The 21,879-nt window shown below is 42.2% G+C and overlaps 1 protein-coding gene across 1 annotated transcript in view; it reads left to right on the top strand.

Annotated features, from left to right (window-relative positions):
- The window catches only part of LOC146834644 (calcium-activated chloride channel regulator 3A-1-like), a 637,940-nt gene that overhangs the window by 240,239 nt on the left and 375,822 nt on the right, over positions 1-21,879 (top strand). The window contains exons 5-6 of the mRNA XM_085602115.1: positions 137-314; positions 20,433-20,660. Coding sequence (XP_085458241.1) covers positions 137-314; positions 20,433-20,660 — 406 coding nt within the window. The remainder of the gene's footprint in view (positions 1-136; positions 315-20,432; positions 20,661-21,879) is intronic.

Here is a 21,879-nt window from a genome sequence, read left to right as displayed (position 1 = left end):
GTAAAAAGCTGTATTACCAAAATCAGAATATTAATATGTTTTCTTATTGGCCAACACATTGCCTTTTTAAAACATAGCTGTATACCTTCAGTTAAATGCATGTTTATTCCTGATTTCTAATATCGTCCTACTTAAGGTGTTCAAACAATATTCAAGGTGAATTCATATATATTGAATGCAAAGGAAAATCCTGCTCTCCGAGGGCATGCAGATACGATACAATGACAGGTCTTTTTGAAGACGGATGTACTTTCATACCAGACAAAACGCAAAACACAAAAGCATCAATTATGTACATGCAAGCATTGCCCTCGGTAAGTACTTTCTCAGATCACTTCACCATTAAAGTTTTGTTCCTTTATGTATGTTGTAAAAATGTATCACATAATTTTTGAATGACAGGATTCCTAAATCGTTGTATTTATTTATTTTTTAAATATTCAACTAAATGTTAATTAATGAGCAATGTATTAAAAATTCCAATGCTTTTTCTGCTAAGTAAAAAAATAAATAAAACAAATTACATTGCGCACTGCTGCAACGCCAAATGGTGATGCAGCGTGCGCAACGTAATTCGTTTTATTTATTTATTTACTTACCTCCGTTCGGCTGTAGTTTACTTCCCTTCACTCTGCCCCTCCCCCGCCCCGCACCACCATCCAGCAGCACTCCCTCGAGGAGCCGCTACTGGGTTTTAGATGTAATACTTATACCCCAAAATGTAATTGTTCTCTTTGTTTCAAGGGTCTATGAACCCAGTCCTGTCCTCCCCAGTGCAGCATGACCACTGGGGGTGGAGACCGCATTGTGAAAAAAGAGACACAGCCTATTCAGGTGCAAGTCAAACTTCTCCCACCACTCTAAATGCAGAACAGCTCTATTCAGCCCTGTGATGAGTCACCCAGGCAAGGCAGGGCACGCCTCAACCCCCCAGTGACTGTCTAGCTTTACTGCACATCACAGCTCCTGTCACGCACACAGCAGACGCTGAATACAAAAAACAGCCAGAGGCACACATAATGGTACAGTAAGAAAATGCCCACTTTCTAAAAGCAGCCTTTTTTAAACACAGAATTTACAAAATATGTGTCAATAAATTCTGAGTTCAGAGAGCCTAAACTCCATTTGTCTATCTTGTCCCTATGGAAAGTTACACATGTAAAAATGGTACAGTGCAACCCCAATGACAGATAGCCTTTCAACTAATTACACAGTATTTCCTTATCAGGACATGTCACACACACCAGTACATGTCCTACCTTTCACATACACTGCACTCTGACCGTGGGGGTACCTTGGGCCTACCTTAGGGTTGTCTTACATGTAAGGAAAAGGGGGGTTTGGGCCAAGCGAGTGGGTTCACTTGTCAGGACAATGCTCAGACACTACAGTGGTAGGTCTGAGATACATTTACAGAGATACAAATGTGGGTGGCACAACCAGTGCTGAAAGCCCACTAGTAGCATTTGATTTACAGGCCCGGGCACACACAGTGCACTTTACAAGGGACTTCCCAGTAAATCAAATATGCCAATCATGGATAACCAATCATTGTCCCAATTTATACAGAGAGCATATGCACTTTAGAACGGATCAGCAGTGGTAAAGTACCCAGAATCCTATAGCCAACAAAAACAGGGACAGAAAAATAGGAGGCAAAAGGCAAAAAGTTTGGGGATGAACATGTCAAAAGGGCCAGGTCTAACAGGTCAATACATATTTAAACAAATACAAATGTTACCACATACTTTTAAACTAAGTATGCAAAGACCTTTGAGAATGTGTCCCAATATGATGATATTTCCATCTTGTTTGGGCAGTGCTGCTGGTAACCAGGAAGATGCTACTTGAACTAAAGTTTGCTATGCCCTTAACCCACCAATTATAAAATTCAATGAGGAGCAACATTTCCTTATACATTCTTAACTATTATAATTGATTCTCACACAATATAGCTTGAATTACACATTTTTCATGTTATTCTCCATGTAAAATAATCATACGAATGTGTATCACATAATTCGTCCTGTCACTAATCAATAAATAGATGTTTTCAATCTTTCTTTAAAAAATGAAACTTAGAAAAATGACAGTGTTTTAGAATACTTGGCCAAATCGATTGTGAAAAAACACCCAGTCACCAAACTTCTCTTTGCTCGTTATTCATTGGCCATAAAGGTAACCGTGTCTGAAGTTTTAAACACAAACAGTACGTGTTTTATGGATTTCAACCTCTTTCTCAAGGCTTAGCAGATTGCCCTAAAGCATCAAAAATCTTAGTCTGCCTAAGGTGCATACTTTTATGAGTATCTCAATTTTGTTTTCAAATAGCCCTTGTGATTTTGGAGGGAGAGAATCACTGATATATTCTGCAAGCTTCTGTGTGTCAAATCAGAAACTCATAATGTAATCACGCCAGGTGGCCCAGGGTGCTATGGACCTTCAGGCATTCTTTTCAATTCTCAAACACAAATCCCTAAATCAGGGGTTTGTATTAAAAGCATGTTGCTGTGCTGTGGGAATGCTTCTAAGCACAAGAGGGGCATTGATCCTTATTTAATATGGCGTTGGAAGCTAAACCCTAAATAGAGTGAGTCGTGGGATGCCATGTGGAGCAGTGCTCACCAGTGGTTCTGACAGTGGAGGTGGCTGAGACTACGCTCTCAGAGACACAGAGGATCCCCAGTTTAAATGAAGCCAGGGAGCAGACAGTTTGTTGGACAGAACATCTGCATTTTTTTTTACAGATGCCCCATTACTGCCAAAAGCAAAATGGCATCTCTAACTTCTTGTTTTCAAATATAAATATAGAAAACATTTTATAATATCATCATCACAATTTTGCTCTAACTCCCATGGTCATCCTCCACAATTCTTCTTTAAGGCACCTTGTTTAAAACTTTGTGAGCTAGTCTATTTATGTTTTAATGGTAGCCAACCGTAGTGACAGAGAGTGAGCTGGTATTATGTAACTGAGCATTCTAAACCCAAATACCCAATCAACAGGTGGAGTAGAAACAGCCAATCTCCATGTTTTCAGCCATAATGAAATGATAAGAAATATTGAGAATATATTTCTATACACTAATACAGTGTCCTCCACATATTCACTAGCTCAGAGTTTTTAAGAATTTCATTTAAATTACTTGAGATCCCAATCTGTCTCTTACCCTCGTCATGACACTCACTGATTGTAGGCTCCAGAGTGACATTCAGTTATTGTATCCAATTGGTTAGGCACTTTTGTTGGTATGACTCAAAGAATGCCCGCTCATCTACATTTGAAGGCTAAATTATAATGTTTACAACTATTGTTCGGTAGTGCCATATTACCTAAGGTTGGTCGTAACTCGTGTAAACCAGTGTAGCATAATCACACAGAATTACTTCAAAATGCTGCAAGATTATGCTTGAATTACGTAAGAAGAGTAAATCTGCATTTAGCACTATTTCTTAGCAAAACAAATGCCCCCTTGCACCTAAAATGGACGCAACTATGCATTTCACACAGAGAAGTAACGCTAAATGCAACAGACCATGAATAGCAAGCAAAATGTGCTCTTGGGGTTGGATTTTCTCCCTACTTACCACTGACATTTAGCTCTATTGGTTTTGCAGAAAATGCACCCTCATATCCAAAATGGACGCGAGGATGCATTTTGCACCAAGGAACAGTGCTAAACGCAGCAAAACATTAATAAATAAATGTGCTCTCATGTTAGGATTTTTCCACCCAAACTACTCTCAATTACAAAAGGAAAAGTTATTGCGTAATTTTCTGTAAATCTGTGTCAAAGATTAATGCGAAATTCACGAATTTACTCCAACGTATTTGAAATTTCACCATGCCTAATATCACTGCTTTACCTAGCAACGACGATCCTCCATCATCTCTGCTAGCTAAAGGGCTAAAATGATCCACTTTCATCATTGATGACAATGATGAAAGTTGTACTTGTAATACGGCTATTCTTCCAACCAGCTTGGAAGTCAGCCTTCACACTATCTTCCACCCCTCCACCACAGGCTATGCATTCAGAATGAATGTATTATTTTGGAAACTGATCACTCAACCCTATGTGAGTCCACATATTGATTGGGATTATGAGCTTCTCCTATTGCTTATTCATCTTTTTCTTAAATGCTTTTTTGGGCAAAGAGACCTCTGCAGGACAAGATAGTTTTCTTATCTCTCTTGGTTATGTACCTAAGGGGCACCAACGTAAAATGTAAGAGGCTATTTTCCGCCATGCTCGTTAATAACAAGATGATTTAGAGTTTCCAACACTACATCAAGTAATATTGTACTTTGCTACCTAATAGGGTGCACTTAGGCTTCATTCTCGCATGCATTCATCAATTGTACCTGCTGGCATTCATCAGTTAGCTTCTTGAGACATTGATCCCACTCCCCCAGTTACCCTCTTCAGCCCCCCTTTCGTTTCTGTTATTTTCTCCTTTTCTCGTTTTACACCAGTTTAAGCTTCTAATCGGACAGCGCATTCGTTTAGTCATCAGTAGACTACTCTTGCCTCATTTGAGATGTGGGATATATTGTAATAATCAGTATAACTCAAGTGTCTGCCTCTTGGTAATGTATCCTATGTTTGTACACAGGCGTTGCTGTATGTGATGAGTCTACTTCCTGATGTCTCCTTTTTATCTTGAAGTGTATTTTTTTCGATGTAAATCCAATAAAATATGTTGAAATAAAAAAAGATTTAAATAAATGGCCACGAAACCTAGAGTCTCTCACAAGTTGTGATTCATTGCTCCAAGATGTGAATCAACTGACTTGATCAATAACCGGGGTCCACTTTAATGCTAAACATGAGACAGGTCAAATGCAGCACTTCAAGACAATGGCTATCCTGGAATTTGTTCCTGAGTGGATGCTTCCTCAGAACTCCTTTGTATACACTCCACTCTCTTCACCGCTCAGACCATAGGGATCACTCTTAATCAGTATTCATATTATATAGTGAAGTCACAGGTGCTGGCCTGTGTGTCTGGGTCGCATAGCCAGCTTACTCAGTTAAAGCACTACACTCTAACAGAGGGTGTGATCAGGTTTGCGGATAAGATGGCTGCTCATTGCTGAGCTCCGCAACATCGCCGGTGCAGAATGCCCTCCGGGACAACTGGTATGTGAAAACAAATACATTCACAAGTGGCAGAATACTGTGGGCCCTCGGTAGGTTTGGAAACCTTGGAACTTCGCTCAAGGAAGTGCTTTCACGGTTTCCAAGTTTCGCCTTTGATTGAACCAAGATGGCGGTGTCAGATCACCGCTCTGGTTCCATGAGCTGCGTCATTGTTCTGAAGCTCTGATTCGAGTTCGGGATGGATTTCACTCTGAGGAAGAATTTAATCATCATACAGCAGTAAGACAAATATTCTCCCTAGTGCTCTAGTATTCACGTATGTTCCCGGTTCTCTTTGCCTTGATGTGGGGCTCCTCAGCTTACCAAACTGGCGGCTCTGTAACTTTTATTCAGAGCCAACTTCCTCCTTCACCACCTTCATCACTGAGGTCCCTCCCTCTACACATGTTCTAATTCAGGATGCATTAATCTGCAGGTCCTTTGAATCAAATTGCGCAGTTTGCCACAATCATCCCTAGTTGCTGGAATCCTGCTGTTAATTGCTGCACCAGATGTCTGTCACGATACTGGCTAAACAAGTTGTCAGAAGCTGGGGGAAGTAGCCTATGGATGCAGTACTTAAGCACAGTAAGTGGGATTAGAAGAATGTAGTAAAATAATAAAGTAGCAAACAAACCAGTATACTATGTGCCCAGACTGAGCTGACCTTTTTTTTTTAGCCTTAGTTTCTGACAGTAAAACAGGGAGCCAGTGGAGTCAGTGGAAACCTGTAAGGTCAGCGAGGGCCAGCGTGAGCCAGTGGAAGCAAGTGTAAGTGTAAGCCAGCGAAAGCAAGTGAAAGCAAGTGTATGCTAGAGAAAACCATCTACAGAAGACATTGAATGCTTGCAGAAGCTTTAGGAATAGCTGTGTTCAAGTAAGTACATATCACTTACAAATCCTTGTAATCTCTGGATATACAAGGATTACACTGATAGGCTCCAAGGTAAAATACTAATATGCAAGTCCTTACTCACATGTTCTCTAGATCTCAGGAGCACAAGTGATACAACTGAGGGAATATAATCTGCCCCTGACAAGTGACATTGCTTGTTTAACTTTTGGATTTACTGAGAGTAATCTGGGACCTAATCTAATAGGTCAAACTGCCTGCTCCTGTCCTACAGTGAATAAATCAGCTGTTTATCTTGTTTGTTACTTTTCCTAAACTAATGCTATCAGACTCAGCAGGATACATGGTGGAAGGTGCTATGGGAAACATGAAAGACAGAGACACTAAAGCGACCCTGAAATGCTTGAAGCAATCACCACCTATTTTGGAGTCACCGATTAAAGGCAGCTCAAACTCCACCTCTACTTTAGAGGCTATCCTGCATAAGCTCAATACCGTACATGACGTAGCTCAGGGCACAAAAGCGAACATGGATCTCCTTCAGTTGAAAGTGGCGGAAATCCCCCAAAACTTTAGAGACCTAAAAATAAGACTGTCAAATGCTGAAACCAGAATAAGTACGGTGGAAAACTTCACAAATACCAAAACTAAACATCTTCAGAGCATTGAACTGTCTATCTCATCCCTAAGGAGAGACCTTACAGAGCAGGAGGACTGCAATCAAAGAAGAAATCTCCGCATCTTCCGTATGATGGAAGATATCATTTCATTTCATTTCATAAGGCTTTATTCAGAGCTTAAAACACAAGTCCATAAAAGCAGAACAAATACACAACAAATACAGTAAACATAACCATATTAAAAAATTGCAAAACAGATTGCATAATTAAGACATTTAAATAGTTAAAAAAGCATACTAGGCCTTGCTTTGATAGCTAATAGGAGGAAGGTGGCAGTAAAAAAGCAAACAGCAGGATAAGGTTTAAAAAGCAACTTCATAGCATCTTGTATACTCCTAACTCCATATTTTAACAGGATAGGCTTAAGGTAGGCTTGACGATAGTTACCATATAGGTTACACAGTAAAAGAAAGTGCATGGTGCTTTGAGCTGATACATTATCACATGGGCATGGGCCAACCGGATGTTTTTTAATACACGGGTAGGCCACCAAATGGTGCACTATCCCGAACCTTAATCTGGTATTAACATACCAGTGGGAGGGTCGAGTGACTAGACTTAGATACGGCTGAAATCCCTCATTTTCATAGAATCTGCCGTAAAACATACATGTGCTTAAGTTACTACTGATCCTTTCCCGCTTCTCTGACTTAAAATTCATAAAAACCGACTTCATCACTTCTTTGGGCAAACTGGAAGGGGCATAACAATCATCTTTAAGTTTAATACCATAGATCTCTAGATAGCAATTTAAGACAAATTTAATCCAGGGAATTTTTAGGTGGCCGTCAGTGGAGAGACAATCTCCGATAATTGCTCTGCCTTTGACCAAACGGAGCGCCACAACATTAAAGGCCTTATTGCCAATAGGTCGGAGAGGTGAAAAATACCTAGCTCTCTGTGAGTCAAATCGTTGGTAGCTGATTTGGGCAAACACAGGAGCCTTTTAAGGAAGAGGTTTTCCTCCACTTGCAAGTTCCCTGCCTTGATATGCCCCCACACCCCGGCTCCATAAAGCGCCACCGAGAGACATCTCATTTGGAAAATCGTTAGCATATCTTTAATCCTTTTGTCTCCGATATTGGTAGCAAATTTAAACACCCCATAAGAGCTTTTCGCCATCTTAGCCTGGACACGGTTGATCTCACTGGTCCAACTGCCCGTTTTAGAAAAGGTGATGCCGAGGTAATTAAAAGACTCCACTGTTAACACCTTGTGTCCTTCAATAAAAAAGGCATGGGGTTTTTTACACCCCGCACCACATTCCATAATAAAGGTTTTTGATTTGTTGATCAACAGCTTCCTGTCCTTAATGAACAGTGAGAACCTGTCCATCAAGCGCTGTAGACCAATAGGGGTCCTGGACAAGATTACGGCGTCGTCCGCATAAAGAAGTACGGGGACGCTGAAATCATTAATTTTTGGTGCATCAGCCGCAACCTCCTTTAAAACTAGATCCACTTTATTAATAAAAAGAATAAAAAGTAAAGGAGCAAGCACACACCCTTGTCTAATACCCCGCCTAACCCTGAACTTGGGGGTGCACTCCCCTGCCTGACCATAACGGACACTAGAGTTTAATTTAACATAGAGTCTTGCTAGAAAATAAACAATAGACTCCGGTGCCCCCATTTCCAATAATGTGGCCCATAAAATATTATGGTCCACCATATCAAAGGTGCTGCTCAAGTCTGCGAAGCAGAGGTAGAGGGATCCTTTTTTTGCCTTGGTGTATTTCCCGATTATTAAGTCGAGGTTGAGGCATTATTCTAATGTTCCTCTGCCCTTCCTGAAACCATATTGGGAATCAGCCAGGATATTATTGGACTCCGCCCATTCTTCCAGCCTAACCATAAGTACCCGGCTCATGATTTTCACCGAGGAGTCCAGGAGGGAAATGGGCGGTAGTTCTTCGCATCCCCCCTGTCTCCTTTCTTGTAAATTGGTACAATTATGGATTCCTCCCATGTGTGGGGAACCCCGTTGCATACGGCAGTGTTAAATACCTTTGTAAGCAACGGACCCCAAATCTCGGGTGCTGTTTTGTATACATCAATGGGTACCCCATCAGGTCCCTGGGCCTTCCCACCCCTACTAGATTTAATACTGTCCCACACTTCGGCGGTAGTGATGTCCAAGGGGATGACTGGCCACCTGTCATCATAAGGTCCCCTGATTCTAGCCGAGTCAAAGATCAGAGAGAAATGGGTGACCCAGCTCTCCGCACTGACGTTAGCTGATAGTTCGGGCATCTTATCGTCCTTTAAAAAGGGACTATTAACAGTTGCCCAAAACAAAGAGGAATCCGCGTTGGAGGCTGCCTGGTCTAGTTTATCCCATGCCTCTTGTCTTAGTTCTGTTTTCCTGGACTTAATAGCGGTCTGGTAGATCCCTCGCAGTTCCCTAATCGTTCCAATATCTCTCCTCTCTGCTGCCAGCGCTATTTTGAGCCCCTCAAGTGCAGTAGTGCATGCATGGTCAAACCATCCCTTATGCTGAAGTTTCCTGCCCTTATGGAGTACGGTGAAGTTGCTATCTATAATTAAATTAATATTGATAACATTATGCACAGTTTCAACAGTTCCTTCCTCACTTTCTAGAATTGTAACAATTTCCGTAAGACATTTTGAAACGATGGTATTGGATTGAATGTCCGCTTTATTACCTTTCCATCTGATACGAATACCATTAGGTCGATGTGGCTCAATATTGGTAATAGTGCATGGAATATACACCTGTCGGTCCTTCCATAAGGTTACCTCAGCAGTGATACAATTATGATCACTAATTAGGTTGTCCACAACCACAGGGGCTGAACACCATGGGCCAATACCGGATGATATACAGATAAAGTCAATTACTGTATTAGCATTCCTTCCCGTGTAAGTGGGAATGATTTCGCCTGAGGAATTAACCTAGTTAACCAGTATTTCCATGTCATAAGTAGTTAAAATTTTGTTCAAAGAATTACCATAAGAATTATGAGGGAAATGGCGGACACCATCCCCCCAATGGTCAGTAAAGCCACATACCCTTTGAGCGGCAAGGGGACACACCACTGTATTAAAATCTCCTACCCAAATGATATCAAAAACAATATCAAATTTGGTTATAATGTCTTCCATAGCAGATTCCAATGCAAGTACAACCTGATACCTTGAACAGTCAAAAATATTATTATAAAAATTAATTAAAAGGATATTTCTATCCTGCTCCTGTTGAAGCCATAACATCTGGCAGTGTGCACCAACCAAAACATGTTTCTTAACTTTGATGGGAATTTCTACAGAAATCAGAACCAATAACCCACCCTTTGCCCTGCCCGACGATGAGGCCACAGCAGGTAAATTGAAAGAAACAAAACCATTATAATTGATTGGGTCAACACACCAGGTTTCCTGAAGACATACAATGTTAAAAGTGTTAATAAACTCTAACCATCCCAGACAAGTGTCCTTAGATGAGAGTCCCGCAATATTCCAGCTAGCAATCAAACAAGCACTCTGTCTACAGGGTCTGGATGAAGGTATGGGGCTAGTAAGGACAGAGGGGACAAGACTACAAGGCTGGTCCCCAGCCAGGGGAACACAGTTCTCTCTTTCACAGCATCTGGGCATCCCGCTGGTAATATCCGGGGGGTTACCATTCCCACTGGCATCTACTATGTCTAGCACCCTCAAGATAACGTTCCCTCCCTTGCCTCCAACGGCGTCAGCAACATCCACTGGTGTAGACGAGACTGGCGCCAGTCAATCATTGCAATCCAGTCCGCTCAGTGCTTCAAATCGGTTTGACATTGTAATGGTAGGACCAGGGAACACATTCATATCTCCTTCTCTCGTCCCAGTATGTACAAACATTAGGACTGGTATTAAGATGCCTATAGAAATACCCTAGAGGCCGGAGAGATATCCCTTGATCCCGTGAAGGGGATGATTGTGCTCTTAACAAGGCTGTTGATGCAAGATGGGGGCTTCGGAAGTTAACTACAATACAGTCACCCCCACAGGTCTTGCGCGAGCTCCCAATCCAATTAACTCTTCTTGTGCTTATTATATCCTTTGCCAAAACAACTGGGAAGCCGCATTCCCGATGCAGCCAATCCACAGTTTTGTTTTTCAAAGAAGCATGGGATTCACTATAATTGCGGCCAGTCTCATTAACTTGTGGAACATTGGTAAGAACTGCCACAAACGGGGCACAAGCTGGGGGCAAATCGGGCCTGGGAGTACCAGGATTTTTTACACCAGGTCCTAGCTGATTCTCGGCGACAGGGGTACATAACAATCTTTGTTGGCCTGGGGTCTGCAGGGAGTCTACAACATTTCTTCTCTCCTCACAATGTTCTCCATATGGAGTCTTAGGGGGGTTAATCTTGACCGTTGGTTTAACTGTCTTAGAAGCCTGTCGGGGAACATGACTATTTTCTAAAACCTCAACATTTACTTTGGTACCAGTGCTTGCATTAAGGTGTGATTCTAACAAGCCTCCTAGTCTGGCCACTTCGTTACCTACCATATCAAGTTTGTTCAATAATGGTTTAATTAATAGATCAAACTTGGCATCAATCATGCTGATTAAAAGGTCCAACTGCCTACTATCTATGGTGACCGGGTGGCTATCCTGCACTACAGTGGGGTCGCGGGCAGAATTAGTAGGTAAAGGATCAGCTCTCTTAGATGGTCGCCCCCCCCCCTTTTAGAATGTACAATCTTATTATGGGTCCGGCTAGAACGTAGTACTCTCTGCGATGTTGTAGCCGTCAGAGTAGCAGTCGATGGGTCTGGTATAGGTATTAAGTCCTCGGGGGAGGAGTCAGCGGGGCTGTTTCCTTCTAAGGAGGCAACCACTATAGTGCCATCCATATCATGAATAGGGTCATTAAGCTCATCACTTACATGATCTAAAACGGGTAAAGGAGTAGGGGAGTTGATATTAGTAAGAATAGGGTCAGCGGCTTCTAGCCGCCCCAATGACTTTCTCCGCTCCTGATTTATCTTATCAACCATTTTCACAAGATAATTATCCATGGTTGATTTTACCGAAATAGATTTAGCTTTTGACATGGGTTAAACTGATACAGCCCTACGGCAGTTAGAGCATAAATAACAAGCGATTACCAACCCTGCCAACCCTCTCGTATTCTCCAATATCGTGCTATATTCTCACAACACAACAACAATATATACTCAGCCCAGCTGGTACCTCTAAACGTATCAAGAAGTCCACGGCCCCCGCCAGCCCCCTCCTGTCCCGGACTGTCACAGACTGTCCGTCCTTTGTCCGGGCTTCGTCCGGCGCCGCCCACGCGCGTCCTGCGACGCGGAGGGAGCCTCTCGATTATAAGCGCCTCCGGGCGCGCTGGGAGGCGGGACACGGAAGTGCCGCCAAGGACTCTGGGGGATACAGTCCCCCCCCACAGCGGCCAGCAAGGACGATGGCGGCGGGGGAGACCACAACAACAGCAACCCAGAAGGAATGGCAGGAGATAGGCAGGGCGTCAAGGCGTCAGGTAAGTTCACCACAGTCTGCACAATGCCCCCGCTCCACCGAGGGAGCCTCTCGATTATAAGCGCCTCCGGGCGCGCTGGGAGGCGGGACACGGAAGTGCCGCCAAGGACTCTGGGGGATGCAGTCCCCCCCCACAGCTGCCAGCAAGGACGATGGCGGCGGGGGAGACCACAACGACAGCAACCCAGAAGGAATGGCAGGAGATAGGCAGGGCGTCAAGGCGTCAGGTAAGTTCACCACAGTCTGCACAATGCCCCCGCTCCACCGAGGGAGCCTCTCGATTATAAGCGCCTCCGGGCTCGCTGGGAGGCGGGACACGGAAGTGCCGCCAAGGACTCTGGGGGATGCAGTCCCCCCCCACAGCGGCCAGCAAGGACGATGGCGGCGGGGGAGACCACAACGACAGCAACCCAGAAGGAATGGCAGGAGATAGTCAGGGCGTCAAGGCGTCAGGTAAGTTCACCACAGTCTGCACAATGCCCCCCAAAACTCCTCTCCTTCAGTCATGGACGTCTTGCTATCCTGGATTCCAGAAGTCCTCCAGATGTGTTTTAAAAAATATTTTGAAATTGAAAGAGCCCATAGGGTTCCAACTTTCAAATCCAAAAATATGATGAGTCCAAGACCCCTGATCTTCAAACTCCTGCGCCACCAACACATGGAGGAAACCTTAGATCACATGAGGAAGGTCCGGATAACACAGTGGCAAGATCAAAAAATCTCTATCTCGCAGGATTATGCCAGAGATACTGTAATTTGTTGCAAGAGGTTCTTAAATCTACAGAAAAGACTTGGACATGGGAATTCCCTATTCTTTCTCAGGCTCTTCGAAGTTTCGGATAAGCTTCTGAGGACAGTCAAAACTTTTTGTAGAACCATCAGACCTGGCAGCTTTCCTTGACAATCAGTCTGAAGCTCAGATGGATTTGGACACTCTGCCCGGCACTTCCTCACTTCAAGACCGCGCCTGATCTGCTGAACATATTTTAATTTCTGTTACTGTATCCTGGATTATATCCTTTTATTGCCACTGAGTCGTCCTATGTGCTAAATGATTTTTCTTTTGTTGGTTTGTTGATTGATAGCAACCGTATTCATCTCTGATGTGTAATGGTCACGCTTATCTTACATTTACATCCCCATCTTCACATACATCTTCACATACACCTTCCACGCTAGGCAGAATATAAAGCTTGTAATATTGTGGTTTTACCAATAAGAATTTAATCCCACTGCCCTTAAATAATCCTTCTCTGTGATACATGTATTATTCAATGGTAATTAACTTTCACTTTCAGTATGTGCGATGGACCGCTCAGTGCTTAAATGTGCAAATACCTATTTATAGTACTTCTTGTACCCTTAACCTCCCTGGATTATTTGCACCCTTAGTATACATGGGCCTAATGCAATTCTCACTCTTACTAATTTAGTTAAAACCACCTCCCCACAGGAGCTCCCTAATATGCCTGGCTTATTGTAATAGGCTACACCATTCTCAAAACTGACCTTTAGGTATAGTACCTGGAGCTTCTTATACTCTGCCCATATGCTAGACTTTTGCTGCCCGTATGCTGTCCCTTTGCTTACATCTACCTGCTCACCTAAGCTATAGGCACTATAGACACTAAACTATAGACACTAGCTAAAACTCCATCAACTGAACAACTTCACATTGTTCTATTCTATATTATCGCAGAGGATGCTCACATCCCTAAACTTAGGTATACCATTCGCACCTTTGCATTTGGTCTATACCATATATGCTGTTTTTTGGATCCTATGTATATTTGTTTATGTCTGAGTTGTATGACATCTTGGTCCATCTCATGTTGATTGTTCCTGCTTGAGATATGACTTTGTTTGGAATATGTTTGGAATATGCTTGGAACATAGGATGTTTTCAACAGATTCTACGGCCCTTTAAGTTTATGTCAGAATGATGTTCCCATCCATATTTTGGTGTTTATACAATGATTTAGAGTGTGGGTATCTCTTACCTGGTTAGTTCTCAGTGCACTAGATGTTCTCCCCCTCCCGCTGCCTGCACAATATTTCCCTGTGGTAACCTCTGTACTGGTCTCTGCAGCCATTGCTGTACTTTGACCACGTTTTTGCCCACACAATTTGTCACTTACAGACACCCCCTGGCAGGAAGGGGCCCCAGCGCCTCTTTGGAATGGTCTAGAGAAGGCGAGAGCCCCACAACTGTTTTCTTTACCTAATCCCTCTTTCCCTACATCTTGTTCCAGTGGGAAATCTGCTTCCCTACAGTTGAACCTCCAACCCTCTCTGGCTCACACTGAGCCCAGCACACCAAAACGTATAAATGTTACTCACTCAATGCTCAAATGCCGAGCATGGAAGTGTTTCCCTTGAACACCAAAGTATTGAATCATCTGGTGAAAAGAGCTACCATCTTGGACTATTGTACAGAGATAAATGTGGACCTAGTGCTCCTTCAAGAGACCAAGATAAGCTTCAAAGAGATACTGCTAGTGAGGAAGGGGTGGGTCACGGATGTGACATGCTCTAAAGCTAATGGAAACAAAAATGGGGTCCTTACCCATATATCTAAGAACTTAGGGTTAACCATAGTCATAGCGGAGCATGATACCAATGGGAGATGGCTACTTACTAGGCTGACTAATGGGGTTCATGAACTATAAGTTATAAATATCTATGCTTCCAATGTAAATGATCCTGACTTCTGGCGCACAATTAACAAAAAACTAACTGATCTCCCTGTATGGACTAAAACAATAGTTGGGGGGATTTTAATCATCCTCTGGATCCTATCTTAGATTGGCATTCAGCGTTCAAATACAGAACACCCTGGGCACACAAGCAACTGCCTAACTTATGCTCATTTACTAGATGCTTGGAGACTGCTTAACCCGAAAGGCAGTGACTTCACATTCTTCTCTTCCCCTCACTCCAGCTTTTCCCACATTGACTATCCTCTTGTTGATGCCTCACTTCTTAAAGATACATCGGATACAAAGATCCATCCAATAGTTATCTCCGTTCATGCTGCAATCTCGATGCCCATTCTAAGCCTTGCTGACAAAGGTAGGGGTCAATCCTGGCGCTTAAATACTAAAATATTTGAAATCGAGGCTGATGTTATGGACCTCAACAAAGAGATTGAGCTCTTTTTTAGGGAAAATGACTACTCTGGTAATTTTTCAATAATATTATGGGATGCGTTTAAAAGCGCTATTGAGAGGGCACATCATTAAAAACATGTCAAGGAAAAACAGCGAAATTAAGAGTACGCTTCAATCTCTAGGGGATGAAATCAAAAGGAAAAAGTATTTGTATAAACATTCTAACAATAAGTCCCTTTCACATGATATTACACTTTTAGAGTACTCCTTTAATTCCATTGTCAGTAAAAAAGCCTTTCTTGGTGTCCATGCCCAAAATTCCTGTCAACTACTACGCAACAGAGCGGGTAAATTATTGGCCTCTGCTCTTAAATTCAACAATCTCAATACCCAAATTACCCATATCATGGACAAGGATGGTTTGCAAAAATTCCACAACCAAGACTTTAGAGAATTCTACAAAAGGTTGTATACCCCACAATCATCATGTGACAAATGAAAATGCCAGGAGTTCCTTAGCTTGCTTTCTATGACCACAATATCTGAAAAAGAAAGGACGCATTTGGATAAACCAATAGAAACAGAGGAGATTGTTAAAGCAATAAAGGCCATGCGCTCAGGCAAAGTGCCTGGTCTGGATGACTTCCCAATTGTTTTTTATAAAACTTTTACACATTCAATCATCAAACACCATATAACATTTCTGATCAATATGCCCTGTCGGGCAAGGTCTCAAGCACAGCTGCTGAGGCCACCTTAGTGGTCATACCGAGGAGAGCAAAGATCATTCTGACCCCAAAAAACACCGACCCATTTCACTATTAAACATGGAAGCCAAAATCTTTGTGAAAATCCCATCCAACAGGCTGAAAAAGTGCATCCCCAAACTTATCCATAACTCTCAAACGCGTTTTGTCAAAGGACATCTCGCAAGAGACAATACTCGGACATTTTGTCACATTCTAGAAAAAGCTTGACTCTCCTTGTTTCCAGCGTCAGTGATTGTTCTTGACGCAGAAAAGGCGTTTGACAAAGTGTCTTAGCCTTTTTTACACACCACGCATTACTGGAATCCTACAATGTAGGTAGCTGTTTTATCAACATGGACTTGGGGCTTTATGCGAACCCCAAAGCAAACATTACGATTAATGGCTCTATCTCCTCATACTTCGCCCTTCATCAAGGGACCAGATAAGAATGTCCCCTCTCTCCTTTGCCTTTTTTACTTACTATTGACCCATTACTTAGGTTACTTAATGTAGATCTGAAAATCAAAGGCATTCAATTTGGGCAAAACAACTTTAAATTTGCTGCATACGCAGACGATATCCATATCTTTTTCTGAGGATATTGAATTGGCAACCCCTTCTATATTTAACATTATCAGTGCTTTTTCAGAGGTCTCTGGCTATACTCTAAATAAAGACAAGACTGAAGTATTCACCTTAAATCCACTGTTTCTCCCCTTTCAACCAGGGGACTCAGGCCTTAAGTGGGAGTTTACATACCTTAAATATTAGGGAATCTGGTTCTGTAGGGATCTCATGAATACAGTACTTGTTAATGAATCTCACACTATCACCAAAGTGAGAGATCTCCTTAATGCCTGGTCTCTCACATTTGTTTCCTGGTAGGGTAGACTTCAAAACTCAAAATGATGATTACTCTGATAGTTAATTTCTTATCATCAATGCTTCCTCTAAAACGTTCCCCCTGTTTCTTCCAAGAGCTAGGCAAACTCACCTCAAAGTTCCTTTGGAATGATAAGAGGGCAAGGATCTCATGCAAATCACTCAGAAAGCCTGCTACATTAGGAGGATGTAGTCTCCCGAACAGTAATCTATATCAAACAGCCTTTGTAGCGGCCCAAGGGGCTGCCTGGTTTCTCCCATGGGTGTATATTGAACATGAGCTTTGCTCCCCTTTCAGCTTATCCTCCCTCATCCTGATGTCGAACTTCACTACACCACATTCACACTGTATTCCTTCTGATACTGCCAGTGCAATAAACTTGTTGGATAAATGACTTCCGAAACTCATCAATAATTCCATATGGACGTCACTATGGTTCAATCCTAAGCTCAATAAAGATCTTGATCTTAGCATTGCAAGTGGGTGGGCCTCCAAGGAGATCAGGCTAATTAAAGTCCTTTATGACATTAACTATGACCCGCTCCCCTTTTCAGTCCTTGCCAGGATATATGATCTCACCAACCTGTTGTTTTTTAAAGATCAGCGTTAAACTATCTAAACTCCTCTCTAGAAAGTCAGCCCTAAACACACATATGGCCCTCTGGCAACAATCGGGACATGATGCGTCCAAAATCTACAAATTCGTATCCTCAATCTTCACAAGTCTCAAATATTCGTACCAAATGGGCCATACATTTTGATGAGGGGGTTATGAACATATTTCACCCGACACCCTGGGCCTCACTATCATATTTGCCCTTAGACACTATTGATATGGCACTGCTGGACTTACTCTTAATCATTGCAATTAAAGTCATACTTACAGAGTGTAAATCGTTCCAGAAACTATAGTATCATACTTGTTGGGCTTCGGTGTCATACTCCCGAAGTGCTCACACGATACATTCAGAAAGGCAATCCGCACCACCAATTTCTAGCAGTGTTTGGCGATCCTTGGACAGATACATTAAACTAACTTCTCAGGGTCTATTGGCTCACCCCACTCTTGGTCCTGTTCCTTAAGACCTACTACCATGTTTATGACGCAGATATCCCATTGTACCGTTGCCCCTCTTTCCTCCCCCCTATTCGTGTGTTTGACGAATCTTGATATACAGATGATACCAGTGATACCACTTTCTTTGGAACTTAGTCTACCCGTCAAATTCAGCTCTTACAAGTTACGGCCCCTTTTTGAGCCAAAAGGCTGTATACCCCACTAGTTTTACTACAGACACAGCAACATTTTTGTCCTTTTGCGTCTGAACTGTTCTTAGATACTCAACTGTAACAACTGATATATTTAATGAATTGCTTTGTCATGAGTATCCTGTACCTCCTTAATTTTCGTCTGTATTGCTCTCTCAAAAGATTGTATGCCGTTTTTCCCAAACCAATAAAATAATTTGAACAAAAAAAAGAAGCACTACACTCTAGCAGATTTATATGCAGCCATTGTCTGCCCAATCAAAACACAACATTTAAGGAACATACCAGTTGTTCCTTAAAAAAAAGCAAAATAAGCAAGCTCACAATGAGTTAGACAATAGACATCTTTGGAATTGAGGGTCTGATGTACGTAACCAGGTCACAGCTATAGGGTGCAAATAGAGCACAGGTTTATGCCCCAACATGTCAGTTTGTAATGCCACTTGTCTGTTAATATGTTCCACTGCTTAATGCCCCTTTGAAGAAGGTGGGAAATGACTTGTTTAATGAATATTAATTAGGAAGGTCACATTTGCAATCCTTTGCAATTGGGTATTAACACAGGGATGTGGGTCTTCAAAGGACAGCAGACCTCCATCCCCATCAAATATCCCTTTTAACAAATGCCATTTTAAAGCAGCTTGTGTCCTAATGGGACAAGTTCAGCTTAAAAATAGGTTTCCTCTTCGGGAAGACAATGGGGGGAGAAGGCAGTGGTATCCTGAAGCACTCTATGCTCTTCCTGAGGCCGCCCAACATGATTCACAAAGGGACGCTCTTCCAGGGGTAAAGCTTCCCCTTTGCGAATCAAGTACCCAACTCAAGTGTCTGTATGTGATTAGTGGTTTGCAACTGCAACTAGACTCACAAATTATCAATAAGTATCATTGTGAATTTCACTTTCATGCCCCACTCCTATTTGCATTTCACATGAGTCACACAACCCCATTTGCATGTTAGAAATGCTTTTCTGACATGCAAAAGAGATGCTGTACATCACAAAAATTATTTTGCAACCGTAAACTTTGTGATTTTTTTGTGAATTGCAGGTTTTCAAACACAAAATCCTTTTGTACATGAAGCCCTTTGTTGCTCCAATCTAACATTCATATTTTTGGACTTCAAGCATTGAATTGTCTATCTTGAAAGAAACCTCTTTTACATGTAATTTTATGTCTGAAGAATTGACTTGTTTTCCTCCATTCAACCCTCAGTGCTCATAATTGTGGAGAGTTTAGCATTGAAACTCATGATTATTTATGCATTTATTTTGGTTTATGTTCACATTTGATTGTATTGTGGCAGCTTGCAGTGAGCAGAATAATGACACCAACACTTCTGCACAAGGGGTAGTATGCCTCAAGCCAATCCCCAAGCTGCAACAATTCTCTCTTGCTCTTTGTATCAGCATGGCTTGGCTGATCAGGGAAGTATCTATTCCCTAACTGGCCACTGGCCACTGGCTCACCTTACATCTGCCACGACTGATGTAAAAACAAGAAGTGTCAGGCTTTGTCCCCGAGTGTTAAATATACAGTTATTCCTCTTTCTCCTTTTGTAATGTTGCTCCTCACACTGTCATGTGATAGTCTCCTCGACACCCTCTCATTTCCTTCCTGGCATAGCTACCAATGTAACATTACACTGGAGGAGCAAACACGGGTCAGTGCAGTCCTTGGTCAATGCTTTCTTGTGCAAGGTGCTTCCACCTGGAAGCTGAGTTTAATATGGCCTGGGGAAACCGAGCCTCCTGTTACACAACATCCTGATGTAGTTTTGTATTTATATAACTATGGCTTCCGGTCTGAAACAATAAACATATCAACGGATGACTTCCCATTTGATAGCTTCCCTGTGTAGGAAGTCCACCAGACAAATGAAGGTCTGCCATGCATTGGCAGCCACAAGACAAGACACATTTGATGATCTATAAAGGGGAATGGGAAAGAACCCATCAGAGTCCCAGTTATCTCAGATCAATTCACTTTTCTCTTGTCATTATCAGATATACGGTATTTTCTGTCAATCAAGCAAAAGATTCATTGTTGATTCTAGTGTTTAATGTGTTGAAGATTTAGAGACATCTGTCAGACAGAACAGCTCCGTGATTTTGGCGCTTGAATCTTTGTCCTTCCCTCATAATGTACAAATATTGACAAGTTTCTAACACCATAACATCATAAACCATGAACGTGTTGTTAACAGGTATCCTTTGCTTACCCATGTCTTTCAGGTGGTTGAATTCTGTAATTCAAGCACCCATAACAATGAAGCTCCCAACCTTCAGAATAGAATGTGTGACTCTAAGAGCACCTGGGACGTCATCATGCGCTCCAATGATTTCAGAAGCAATTCACCCATGAGTGGCACCGCCCCTCCACCTGCTCCAACATTCTCACTTCTGCAGACCAGAGACAGAGTGCTCTGCTTAGTTCTCCATACTACTGGAAGTATGAATTCAGTAAGTATCCAAAATAATGGAATTAATCCAAGATTATATTTGGCCCGGGTCATATTAGGTTCACTAACAGAGGTATTGTATTTTCTGCCAAGATCATTATAGTTCAAGAATTTAACAAATAAAGCTTAGTTCAGTTTTTTTCAGCAGTACAATATTTAAAATGATGCATCTACTTCAACACAAATATTATGTTTCTTTTTATATTTCATGTTTCTCTTTACTCAAATGTAGAAATGGCATGTTTTCCTTAGCGCGCTGACCTTATCACTTGAGTCTTTTGCTATCTAGAATCCAATAGCAGATAAACATCCAATTTTGACATTGTTGGGTTTTGATTGGTGGAAACATCCATGGTCACACAAGTCAACATCAAGTCGCACATCAATATATTAACTTTTGCTTCTTTCTGAATACGAAATTAAATGAAGGTGGAAAAAATGTCAGGATGAATGCTTGGTTAACTATAAGCCAATCGGTTGATGCACCTACATTACACAGTATGAATGTAAGCTGCTTCTTTTGTTTTGCAATGTTTTGATGCTTACATTGCTGACGAAAAATTAATTGTATTGAATAGGCCTGGGCTAAAATTTCATTCCGTTCGCGGAAATTGCGATAATTTGACATTTTTGCGTTCTGCGGAAAGCGCGAAAATGTCAAAATTTCCGCATTCCGCAGCTTGGCGACAATTTGTTTCTTGCTCGTGCTGTAAAATAATACATTCTCGCGCGCGCGCGATCGCCTTACTTGAATCCCTGCGTTCGCCGACAAGTTTTCTTGATCCGGTCGCGTTCTCCATGAGATGTTGTATTGTTTTTAGCCATTTGCACTGTCTCGCGACAGTTCGCGCCCGCAGTGACGTCATGCGTCGCGCGATCACGTCTTTCTTCTCACGATCATGCACCGCGAGACAACTGAAAACAAGATGGCCACGCCCGCGAGGAACCACATGGGTAAGTTGGCGAGCCGCAACCATGCAGAAAATCTCGCGAACATGCGGGAAAAAAACTTCCGCATCTTCGCGATATTTCCACGTGTTTGCTATAATTTTTAACATTTTCACGATAATTTGCGAAAGTGGATTTCGCAAATTCCGCCCACCCCTAGTATTGAAGACAGTCTTCAAAGCGTACCAGTGCGATTATGTGGAAAGTATTGTTATTGTATCATATTGTATTGTAGCATTTATGCAGTATTTTCTTAACTCTTGTTGGGGCTC

This window comes from Triturus cristatus, chromosome 4_2, assembly GCF_964204655.1.
Source record: "Triturus cristatus chromosome 4_2, aTriCri1.1, whole genome shotgun sequence".
In the NCBI taxonomy this organism is placed as follows: domain Eukaryota; kingdom Metazoa; phylum Chordata; class Amphibia; order Caudata; family Salamandridae; genus Triturus; species Triturus cristatus.
Note: the sequence above shows the minus strand (reverse complement) of the source record. Positions and strands in the feature narration are given on the sequence as shown.